Here is a 12,908-nt window from a genome sequence, read left to right on the forward strand (position 1 = left end):
TGGATACCATGTCAGCCTATAATTCTGTATTTAACATCTTCTTGGTGCTCCATCCCAGCTGCTTTTTCCCCATCACTTAAAATAAAGTAGCTTGAGAGTTGGGTTTTCCTTGCCATCTGTAGCATTCACTTACATGAAGAGTAAAGACACACTATTTCAAGAACCTCCACCCCACACGTCTAATTAGCTGGAAAAAAAAAATATATAAATATGTGTAATATATTACCTGATTGTCTTTTCTGAGCATCAGAGGAAGGCAGGCTGTTTTCTTCAGTAACAGAGTTGTGATACCCAACAAGACTTTTAAAATTTTGCATAAAGTCATCAACAGTAGCAACCACTATTCCATTTTCAGCATAATTTGAAAGCATTTTGAGATTCTTTTCTAAATACATAAAAGGAGATTTTGTATTAAGATACAGCACCTGTTATCAAAAGAGGAAGAGAGGTAATCTTATATTTTGGTTTTACCTGTTAAGAAGACAACATGCCTCTGTTGTATGTTTTGAGCCTGAAGCCTGATAAGACAGTCTAATTCTGGTGCATTTCGAGTTTGAGAATCACAATGGTGGTAGGACAGAATTTCAACCAAGTGCTTCTTCTGGTAGGTATTCAGCAGGGTCAGCAGACTCAAGGCATTAGTATTCAGCCTGTGATGGGAAAAAAAAACACTATTAGACATTTAAGGTCAGTCTAAATATTAAGTCAAAAAATGAACATAACACTAAGTTGTACTTAATTGGGTTTTTGAGAACATAATTTAAAGCTGAATCATGTTAACAACTGGTATATAAATGATGACTGCTTACCTCCCCAGCTCTTTAAGTTTTTTTTGTATTTTGCAGTGGACTTTCCACTGCCATTTCCCATCTGGTGTATTGAGATCCTCCAAAAATTTTAAGAATTGTTTTAGTTTATCTGTTTTGGAGATATTGAACAGAAGTTAAATTTTATGGTATGCAAACTATAAACACTGCTTCAATATATACATAGAAGTGTTTTTTTTTTTTTTCCAGTCTTCAAAGTACTTAAGCAACTTTACCCTAGCTAGTACTTTAGGTTTAGTTCCTAACAGATTAACCAACAATGATACTCCAAAACTGAGGGGGTTTTGTGTTGTTTTGTTTTTTAAAGTAAAGGTAAACAATGGAATAGATAAAACAAACAGATACCTAACAGTGGTATTCAGTCAGCATGATCTGCCTTGCTAAAATATCTCTGAGAACTGGTAACTTAGATAACTATTCAATTTCAAATAGAGCAAAATTGAAAGAACGTATTTTTTCAAGTATTTTTTACTACATTTTTTGTGGATTGAGAAGTAAGGAATAAAAGTTTCTGTACACATAACTACACAATGTAAGACAAATTTAAAGACAAGATATCCATGTTCACGTTCTCCAGACAGGCCAGTGATGTGAGAGACTGAATTAGCTGAAGTTCTCCAAAAAACAAACAAACAAAAAAAACCCCTCACAATATCATCTCTGTAAATTAGGAGACTTGATTGGTCACTGCTCTTGAATATGGCACTTATCTTTTACCCTAAAACATTAGGCTTTTTTGACTGTTTTAAAGCTTCAGAAAGCATCACACTTACCTATTGTGATGCCCTCTGGATTAAGGACAGATTCATCTGACACAACAAAACCACCAGACACAAAGAGTTCATTGTAAGTGTGATTTTTCACATCATCCAAACTATCGACACCCGCAAAGCTGACACAAGAAAGCCTCTTCAAAGTTACTAAGCCAGGTATCTGTTTAAAAATCAGAGATGTATATGAGGGAAAATAAAACTTAAAAGATCACAGTTAAAAAAGGAGCTAAAGAACTTCTCTCACCTACCTATTAATACCGAAAATCAAACTTGAAAACACAATGTAAAACAACTACTTTTTTCCTCTTGCTTTGGGAGGTGCTTTATAGGAGTGAGACAGTGGAAGCTGAGTACTTAGAATGATTTTATTTTCTGTCCACTACAGGCTCATAAGCCATAGCTGTCAGGAACACCTAAGGCAATCTGACAGCTGCCTTTGCTTGCTGTTAGAGCATCACAGAACTAAAAGCAGAACTTACTCAGGCCTCAGCAGAGCTTTACAACTACTAAGTATACATTAGCAAGTACGTGCAGGTAGAAGTTATTAGAGGTGTATGATGCAAGAACCCTAGGTATTACCACAGCCATTCTTATTTCTTCAGGAGGCACCTAAACCCAGGTTGTCATTTAAATGTTATGAGAGTAGCCTTAATTGAAATGAGCTCTTCTCACTATGCTTTAACAGTACATTTCTGTAGTATGCATTTACTTATGTGAAGTACCTTATGGATGAGGTTGGCGATGTCTTCATTTTGAATAATTATCAACAGTTTATCTAAATCAGCTCTTCTTTTAAGGAACTGTTCTGGATGGCACTCTGTATTACCTAACTTTGTAAGATATTCCTAACACCACAGAAAGAAAAGATGGTAAAGAAAAAGCAAAAAGGTAGTTAGGCCAAAACAATCCCCAGAACATGACCACATTTAAGTAAGTTTTCCATTCAAATGAATCTCAGAGGGTGGAACTGCCTTTTTTTTTTTTTTTTTAATCTTTCCAATACATTAACCAGAAGGATGTAGCAACACAGAAATAGGTTATTTTAGCAAGTCAGTCATTCTTACAGAATAGCACATAAATGGACAAGTGGCAGTCTATTAACTGCACAACTTCTCAAGAAAACAGAAGCTTTATTATTTCACTTTCAAATTTCATCTTACACATGTAAATACAGAAGGACAGCAGTCTCTAAACTTACCTGTACTATTAAACAGAGGGAAAAAAAAAATAGGACAATCTCAAACAAAAAAGAACACACCACCACACAAACTTTTCATGTGTACTTGCTAAAATGCCATCACACGTTTGCCCTTGTTATCTTTTTCCCAGAAAACCTTCCATAAGCCTAACCCCTCTGGCAGTACCTTCAGAAGGACCCAAACTACAGCCAGTTTTGCTTTCCAACTAAGAGACTTCTGTAAAAGCTAAATGTAAGACAACCTCAAACAAGAAATGTGGCAGGACAGCCTGTTTTCACCATTCACTGTCCCAATTCAAACTTTTTTGAAGGAAGTTTTAGCCTACCTTATGTTTGCAAGTCCTGTTTGTATACATTCTGGTTTGAAAGGCACAACAATCTATTTTACCATGAAAGAGAGGTTGAAATGAAACATATTTACCTTGATTTCTTTGCAGAGAATGCTTTCTTCCTCTTCATGAATATAAAATTTCACCGTGTTTTTCTGTACATCTTTAATAATTTTGACCAAACTGTTAAATACTTCAGGTTTTAATTGGCTTATAAAATCAGAAAGAGCTGGTTGGCTTGAAATATTTAAGCTCTCTGGGGATTTCTGTGTCTTTTCTGGCTGCCCCATCAGATCACCACTGGAAGATGTCTGATCAGATGTCAGTATATCTTCTGTTTTAGCATTCACATGATCTATTTCCTCCTTCACTAAGGGCAAGCTTGCTGAATGCTTCTCCTTAGATTCAACATCTTCCATTACATTATTACACAATGGCTCTGATAGCAATGCTGGCTTAGAGTCCCTGCAAGCAGGTAACACCTCGGGTGAAGGATTCAGTGCAGCGTTAGGAACTATTTCTGCTGATTCAGGACTACAATAAATTGGTGGAGTATGCCTAGTGTTTGAAGAGGACAAAATAACACTATGCAGTTTTTCACTCAGTGTCTCTATATATTCTTGCACAGAAATCTCTGATGCCTGTAAACAAATGTATTCAGAAAGTCTCATTATCCTCTCTCGGGCTGAGAAGACTGGTGTGGACATACCACTAACATAAGTGATATTCTTTTGCTGCAAAATTTCCTGAATCTTTTTTGCAAAAAGATTATATTCTTCTACTAGTGTAGTCTCTATTATTGCACTTATGGAATGCTTAGTTGTAAAAGGTTGATCTGCTAGCCCACACTGATCTTCAAGTTTCTCCACTTGTCTTGTATAAAGTCCATCTTCTGCTGTCCCCTTTTGTGTGTCTGAAAATGGAGAGTATGGAAACTGATAATCAGAACTTCTCTGCCTATTTATTACCCGGGGGTCATTAGGGAAGGCATCCTTTGGTGGTAAAAACACCAGTGGTTCTTCTGGTGATTTCAGACCTATATAGGAAGAGTTAATCATCATCATCTTATGTTTTAAAGTGATACAGAACTGATATAGTAAAACCTTCAAAATGCAGTTTCAAGAAAGTATTACTGTTGTGCCGCCCCCCAATCACCTTAAATCCAGAATGTAGCGTGACTCTGATGTGCAGAAGCACAGAAAATGTAATTGTTCCTAAGACTGTACAACATCAAAGTTCGCTTGGAAAGCCAGAACCCAAATAATTTTCCCAGAGATAACATCTAATTAAACACAACAGTAGCTGCCTTAATTACAAAACACACACAAATTAGAAAATTGAGCAGGGTGACAAATTATTCAGACGTTTTATTTCACTACTGGGTTATAATCTCCAGACTTTCAAAATGCGTATTTTAGCCACATACTACCTTGTGGAGTTAAACTGCAAATTGCAAGCTGTAAATCTGATCTCCCAATTGATTTTTTTTATTTATTTTTGCTTAAAAGGGTAGAACATAAGTTTTATGATAATTATTGATCCACAGAATCAGTTATGCTGTAAGGAGTGCTGAAAGCCTCCCAAACCCAAACCTCAGAGATCATTTCTGCAACGGTCACTTTATTCACCATCCACATTCAAAACTGGTTTTGTTAGCTTTAAACCAAAATTTAACACAGATATTTCAGATATCTAAATACATACAAGTGTTTCAGTATGTATCCGTTCCATAAGCATTTCAACACTTCAAAGAAGGTGCTTTTTTTTTTTTTAAAAAAAAATGTGTTATTGTTACAGCTAATAGACTTGTAAGCAGAAAACCAGAAGATCTCTGCAACAGAAGCAGTAACCAAAATAGCACAGACTAATTTTAAACAACTGTGTTCTTTTGAAATGCAGTTGTTTTTGTGATCGGTTTAAGTCATGTGCCATCACTTATTTGATAACATCCATTTCTAAAAGGACTAAAAGGAAAAAATCTGCCACTAAAAGGATCCCTTTTTCATTTTGTAATCACCTCGTAGGTACTTTACACCACTTAGACTGGTTCAGAGAAACCATTAAAGTGGTTCCATTTTATTTGCTTAATAAAACTAGATGTTTGTTCTTCATCCTTCAAAGCACATCCATCTAGTCAAACCAAATTTCTTGCTTTCTTTAAAAGCACTACAAGCAGATATAAATCAGGTGATTCTGATTTGTTCAATTTTATTTGAACCTGTTTTTCTGTTACCCTGTGCCTTCAGCATTGATCTATGCCTTTTGCATACTTAAGCACATTATTTTTGTTTTAGAAGACCTGGAAGAACTCAATACCAAATCATGATGTTAACAGAATAAATTCATTTCAAGCCTGAGATGTGAGGTACTTGAGGCTATATATCTCATTTTTCTTGAGCTACCTAACACTTATAAGCTACATTACTGTAATCAAGAAATATTGTACTACAAGAAACTCTTAGCAGGAAATGTAAAAATACACTGTAGCTTGAAATTTAGGGCTATTTTTAGATAACTTCTTACATTTTAATACAGCCTGTTACATAACAATTTTAGCAATGAAAGAAGCAATAGCCAATCCATTCATGCTGATTTAAGAGAAAGTTTCTGTAACAATTACATTACGAAAAAGACTTCATAATACATAATACATATACTAGACTGATTAGGTTATTCTTCAAAGGTTATTATTTAAAGTTTTCCAGAAAGAAACAAACAGTGCTTTAAAAAAAGTGTGGAGGGGAAAGAGAGGACAAGCAATTAAGGCCTGTAGTAAAGAAGTATAAAGAAATTTAAACAGAAATATATATTGCTGAATACAGATACCAATCCAAAATGTTTTCTAGCATGTAAAAAAAAGTTTTAAAAAAATTTAAACTAGGGTTCCCCCTACTGAAATAGAACTCCCTGAAGGTGGCGTCCTTCATAGATCTACACCTTTGGGTCACAAGTCTTTGCAAAAAAATTAAAAAAAAAAGGATCAGCAAGTAGTAAACCATGAATACAGAATTCAACAGCTATTCAAGAATGATTTGTGATTTCAAACATATTCTTCCTTAGTAATACCTCGTAACTGCTTAGGTCAAAGAAACTTAAAAAAAAAAAAAAACACAATGACTGCCAGAAAACAATCTTAGAAAGAAGAGCTGTTTAAGATCTGCCTGAATTGTTATTATTGCAGATTAAGAATAGAATTCTTCACTACTTAAGAGAGGTCTTTCTACAGTGACTCCAGCAAAAGGGTTTAGTTTTGAAATCATAAATTCAAACACCACCACCAAAGAAAGCATAGAACATTCTGCTTCTTTGTATTTAAGATGAACGTCGTCAAAAGCCATCACTTTTAAGAACGTTTATTGATGCATTATTCTCCTCTTACAAGAGAAGGAACAAGCAAGAACAAATACCATTTTTAGCTGAACGTCTAAAGCCAAAGAACAGTCCCAAATTCAAATCAAAATCAAGTTAGGATGGATTTTGCAAGTTTGCTTACAATTATCAGGAGTTTAGATTATGTAATCATGAAGAAATAACAATAACATGATACAGAAGTAGTCCAGTGAGTTGGGAACCTATGAAAACTCTCCTCTTGACACTGATATTGGTCAGGGCAGATACAAGACAAACCCCCCACTCCTCACAAGCTCCATAGTCACAAACTATGAAGAGCTCTTGAAATATGTACAGCTGAACAATGACCTCTGTTATCAGGAATAAGACATTTCTGTTTGAGGAGAAAACCAAGAGATCACTAATTTGCCTTTCTGCAATTGTGCAAAGAAGAAAAAGAAAGATTGATGTTCTTGGAATTCCTTTCTACAGCTACGTTGCTACAAAAACAACCAAACAAAAAAAGAGATGTGGGCAAGACACTGAATTTAGAAAGCCATCAGTTTCAAGAAGGCTCAAAGCTTCCTTTAAGTTATGCTACTGAATTGATCTTAATTCCCTAGAATAAAAATTCAAAACCCTCCAGAAGATGCTAAATAGAAAGATATGTCCAATGAGGAGTGCCTGTAGCCCAAAACATTTGAGGCTCTTTTGACTCTCCTACAGCCTTCCTGATGTACTTCAATAAAATGAGTCCACTTGTTGAACAACGTATTATTGTTCTTGTTTTCTGATGAAAACTCAATACCAGGTAAGAATAAAAGGTGCTCAGGCCATAATGACACATGGAACCCTTCCAACACACATTCTTTCCAAATGATCCTCTTGAACACTTCCCGTCCCTCCTGAAGGAGGGCAGTGGTTAGAATTTATAGGGTTTTCTTTCTACATATATTGCACCTTTTACAAGCTCACATTACAGAGCTAGTGAACACTTATTGCAGCAAGAGCTAATTTGAAGAAACTCAAGAAATCCAGTGATGCTGAAGACAACCTCTTTCATCTCTGGAGAACAGCACTTTTCCCTCTCAAAGAAAATTTCTTCTAGCAAAATTTGTAGTCTCACAGGTGACTGCACAACAGGTCAGTCGAATGAACTCCCTTCGTATGAACTCCCTTACCCTGCATCCACTTGCTAGTTATTTCAGCAACTATAACCACATCTGCCTATACACACAGTGAGAGATGTTACTTGGCAAAATACCAGAATAGATTTTTGATGTTTGGCTCTTAAAGAAAGCATAGAAAACATAATTTAAGATCACCCTATCAATTCTTTGAAAGGCTTATCAATAATGCAGAAGGAAACCCCTTTTCCCTGCCTTCCTCCCTTGGCCAAGCAAACAGAAGAGCTGCAGTACTACACAACTGGATGAATATTAGAAGTGTCAAGGAGAGAGATTCCCACATTGTTAGAACACAATCAGAAATCGGTATGTATTTACTCAGAGAATGCAGTTAACACAGTCCACATGGGTTTACTCATAAGATGCCTCAATTCCTAGCCTTGAATTTAAACCTCCTCATGACTACTCCACAGTTCACTTCCACATCCTTCAAATCCATGCTTTTAAGTGCTCCCAAGACTTGACACTTTTGACTTATCAAGAAGTAGAACAAAATAAGCTTACAGAAGAAGCTTCTAAGTTTTAAATGTTTAGATATCAAGACTTCGAAGCACTATTAGTAGAAGAGCTTGATGCAATAAAAAGTAGACAGCTTTCTATGAGGTTAACACATTTATCATTTTTCTAAATTAGAAGCTGCAATTATCCACCGAACCAGCAGAGCCTAGTGAATTTAAATGCTGAATTCATAGCAGTTATGTACTTCACCAAATAAATACTCAAGCACTTGCATTTCTAACCTATATCACTCTGTACCCGAAGCAGTACTTCTCCGCCCATGTTTTCATCCAATAGATGTGTGTATTGTTCAAAAATGAGAAATAATTGCATGGATATACACATGCTTGTGTACCAACATGTGACCCAAGAATGGAATCTATGAAAGATACAAACCTTTGGAATATGCTTTCATTCACTATGTGCTGCAAAATACGTTAAACCCATCTTACCTGTAATTGGAATCAGTCTCCAGTGCATTCCAACTTCTCCTATGTTATTTGAGTTGGAATGTTGCCTGCGATAAACGTGTTCTATAGGTGTACTAGGACAGGGACTGTAGTCTTCAAAGCTACTTACACTTCCAGTGCTTGCTTCCTGAAAAAAATGATAAAAATTCTCAGTTTGGAACTGTTTCATTAAACTACATACTGAACAGCTTACAGTAAGAATGCCCCCAAGTTCACCAAGATGGGAAATTTTCCAATTGGTCAAGTCAAAGTTAGAAAAGTTTACATCATGTACTTCTGCATTTCATTCACCTGATTACTTCTGCGACAAGCATCTTTGCTGATGGTCTGTCACTAAATAAGGCAGTCCTAAGCACATGCCTTAGAGCACAGAAGGTGGGGGGGGCAAGGAGGCTAGGGGAGAGAAGTGGAGGAGAAAGAAAAAAAAGTCTGCTCCTTAGCCATTTTTAGGCTGTAGTCTTGATAGCCAACTAAAGCCATGACTTGTTAGCATTGCTGAGGAACCACCTGCAACTAGTATTAAATCCTTGAGGAAACCAAATTCACCTGGCATTCCAAATGGTTAAAAGCAAGAGAGCACAGATAAGAGTTGCTGCAGTTCAACTTAGAGTTTCTTGGCTATGACAAGAAAGCAGTAAGCTGAAAAAAGTCTTGATGCCAATCTATTTATTTTTGGTTTGCTTCTGGGGGGAGAAGGGCAAAAGAAATCAAAGGATAAGCTTTGAAAGAGCTTAGATCTGGGAGGAGCCTGGTCAGAAAAAGCTTCTTTGTGCCTGAGATTGGACTTCATAATCATGACAAGTTGTCATATCCAAACCACCTATCAGGTCTGTAAGGTTAAGGAAAATACAGGAAAATAGTAAAAGCAGAGGATAGCAAAGAAAACTGAACCATCCTGGGGTGCCCCACAACCAGACAGTACACAGTCACTAACAGCCTGCCCTGCTACTATTGCTGCAGGGAGTCCATATGCAACAGCAACTGCTCCTGCATCATTACTTGTCTTCAGGAAGAGTAACAGTTAGGCAGTTAACTGTGAAGAACTCTCAAATGTCTCCTTACTTTGTTACAGTTTCAGAAAATATCAATACCCCAGCCAGATCAAGACTCACCCCTCAGAGGAGGAGGAAGGTGGAAGGCAGTATGCAAGCTCTGTTACAGTAACACTACATCTGTTCCATGCAACTTCAGCTTGCTAAAAACCACCACCATAATCAAGGTGAGAGACAGAATAGAATAGTCTGTTTTCTACAAGATACAGAAAACAATTGCAAGGCTTCTGTTTCAGAAAACAAGAAAAAACACTTGGGTATACAGCAGTCAGCAAAAGAATGACAGAAGTTTTGCTGCCTATTTGTGGAAAAGCAGCATATTACACTTACTGGAAAGCTAGAGTGAGGAAGACTGACTGCCCATGGTTGCTTTCCATCTTCCAGATATTCTTAATTACAATTTTATTACAGAAAGAATAGACAAAGAATGAGAAACAAACATCTTAAAGTTAGAATCTTCTATATACTCTCCTACAAAACAGAAAGTCTTCTTCAGAGAAAAGTTAGTACTTACCTATTTAAAAATTACAAGGTCTTTTTATTAATTCTCATAATGTTTACAAAAATAGTACTTCTGTTACTAGCATCAGCCTATCAGCCAGTTTCACTTACTTTTAAATGAAGTGTGTGTTCAAGGCCTACTTCATTAGCTGAAAGCCGTAGGTCAACATCAATAGGGTAGGGTAAGCAAGCTGCGTCAGTTTCCAGCATCACAGGGCTCTGTGGGTCCTTAAAGTTAACATTTTCAGCCTGAACAGCATTAGGAAGCTCATGATCATCTCTGTCCTGTGCTGGAATGGATTCATATTCATATTTTTGTCTCATATCCTCTTCAATTTCATCAGCGTTTAATCCTAAAGCTTGATTTACAGACCGTGCCAACGACGAATCCACGTGTCCTGAACTAGCTAGTGTTTCTAAAAGCAGTTTAATGAGGCCGTGCGTGTCAGTAACAGCAGGGTCGGAAACATCTTGCTGCCTCAAGTCAGTATCATGTCCACCAAGACCAGTAATAATTGAGAAAACTGAGTGTGGCGAGTCCGAGGTTCTGCCCCCTTCGGGTAGGGGGAGAAGGGGAAAAGTAATCCATTACTAAGTTTTAAAACAAAAGCAAAAACAGACACATACACACACCAAACACCTTCCACATACCCACAGTGTCGCTCTTTAGCATCAATTCATACATTACACATACATTTATTTTCTTAGTAAAAATTTTTAAACAGGAAGATGTTGATTAAAGTTTCTAAAGCTAACAGAACAGTTTCTAAAGCTATATATAAATGTGGAAATTCAAACCCCTGATAGATGTTGCTGTTTGGGAACCCCTGACAGTGTTAAGTCAAAATTTAGTTTCAAACAGATACTGTTTTGATTACAGCCAGGTGGAAATGCAGTCAGATATTTTACATTAATAATCAACGTAAAAAGACTCTCAAGTTCCATAAACTTCCAAGTCAGAATCCCACGATTGATCGTGGAGCCTACCCTCTGTTTCTTCCATCCACGCATGCCAGCTGCATCCCTCCAAAGGGAAACTGGTTTCTAAACTCAGGCTTTTCATCTTCTAAACTGATTTGATGCATTGGAATGACTGAAGCTTGATGTACATCCCCCCCACTCTTCTTTGTGCTACCCTTCTCCCCATTCTCCCCGGTTTTCCCCTTCTGAATGAGACCTATATCATTACCCTGTCAGTGAAACAGAAATCAAAGCGTTTCTTTGGCAGATATTAAGATAAGATCCAAGGTAATTACCTAAGGTTTGGATATAGATAATTTCATGTACAAAATTAATTCAATCTTAAAACTGTAAAGCTGTTTCCTTTGTCACATTACACATATTACTGGCTGCTCTGATTTTACTTTGCTCATACTTAGATGTTTAATTCTCATCTTCGATGTACATTTACTAATTATTAATATAGGGTATTGCAGCCATAAGGAATTAGAGCAAAACCTGAAGTCAAAGACATTACAGTATCACAATCTGCTTAGTACCCTATACTAGAAAGTCTTTGGACAGTTCTACAGCTAAGCAAACTCTCTGGAAGTCAGCCTTCCCTGTTAACTTGTCTTCTAGAAAGAGAAAACCTACATAAACTACATCTCTATTAACAGATCTCAGGCCAATCTTTAAATGAGCCACCAAGCATTAAAATACACAAAAAAAATTCAATCTATTAAGGTTAAAATTAAAGTATGCTGCGAATTACAATACTTAACGAGGAGCTCTAAATAAAAAGGTTCTTACCTTCGTACTGACAACTATTCTCTGAGGCTTCACTCATTTTTAAGTGTTTCCGCAGATTTTCAGACTGTTTTTCCAGCTTCCTTTTCAGTCCACTCTTATTTCTAAGGTCTTCAGAATCAGAATCTCCACCTACATTTTTTTTCCTACACTGGATTAAGTTAATAAGTTCTTTCAGTCTATCAGGATCATAATCTCCATGATGAGGGAATTTTCGCTTGGCAGCAGTTGCTTCATATTTTGCACGGATTCTTTTCCCACTTTTTGCATTGGCAAAATCAGAGTCTTCTTCTGTAGCTTCATAATCTGAGATGGGACTGAACTGTTGAAGTTTCCGATTTCCCTCCATCAATTCCTTAGCTCTAGAAACAGGTAGTTGATATGCCTCACAACCAAAAATATAGTTTTGCAAGGAGCTGTCAATATGAGATTTATTTTTTGGAGCAGAATAAAGAAATTTTTTGTCATCCAACCGTGATTCATACCGATATAATACAAATTCTCTATATTTTCCAGAGCCACTATAGCATCTTTTCAAATACTCATTTATATACTTTTCCACAACAGTATTGAAATCTGCAGTAGCGTCTTTACGAGACTGGATTAAAGCAAAATGTAGAGACTGAATAAACTTTGTGAATTCTGGAATGATCTCCTGATTTTCGTGCAACACCATGGTAGTTGAATTTTTCTGTGTTCCAAATGGAACACTTTTTTGTGCTGCCATAGGAGAAAAGGGAATTCACAATTAAAATCAAATCATAAAGCTATAAATAAATGATGACTAGTTAGCAATATTCTGTATTATACATATTTGGTGAAACACAGTTTGGAATGACTGGAGAAATAACCCAAATGCCAGGGTTTTTTTTCTTTGTGTGAGTGTGAAATAACCAGCTTTAAAGCCTACTTAAAAGTCAACCTATTCATAGTCATGATGAACTGTTCGCTTTCATCATTTTGTGGTAACCTATATCCTACGTACACATAATTT

At 36.4% G+C, this 12,908-nt stretch overlaps 1 protein-coding gene across 4 annotated transcripts in view; it reads right to left on the minus strand.

Moving 5' to 3' along the window:
• TASOR (transcription activation suppressor) overlaps positions 1–12,908 on the minus strand; it is a 31,154-nt gene that overhangs the window by 1,675 nt on the left and 16,571 nt on the right. For 3 of the 4 annotated variants that reach the window (XM_080605625.1, XM_080605627.1, XM_080605628.1), the window contains exons 14-22: positions 11,918–12,634; positions 10,277–10,719; positions 8,595–8,739; positions 3,220–4,163; positions 2,323–2,445; positions 1,601–1,760; positions 810–918; positions 472–650; positions 227–385 (exon numbers count right to left, since the gene is read on the minus strand). In XM_080605625.1, coding sequence (XP_080461751.1) covers positions 227–385; positions 472–650; positions 810–918; positions 1,601–1,760; positions 2,323–2,445; positions 3,220–4,163; positions 8,595–8,739; positions 10,277–10,719; positions 11,918–12,634 — 2,979 coding nt within the window. The remainder of the gene's footprint in view (positions 1–226; positions 386–471; positions 651–809; positions 919–1,600; positions 1,761–2,322; positions 2,446–3,219; positions 4,164–8,594; positions 8,740–10,276; positions 10,720–11,917; positions 12,635–12,908) is intronic. The other variant, XM_080605626.1, reaches the window with a different exon arrangement.

Source organism: Anser brachyrhynchus (assembly GCF_964034855.1).
Source record: "Anser brachyrhynchus genome assembly, chromosome: 10".
NCBI classification, from domain to species: Eukaryota; Metazoa; Chordata; class Aves; order Anseriformes; family Anatidae; genus Anser; species Anser brachyrhynchus.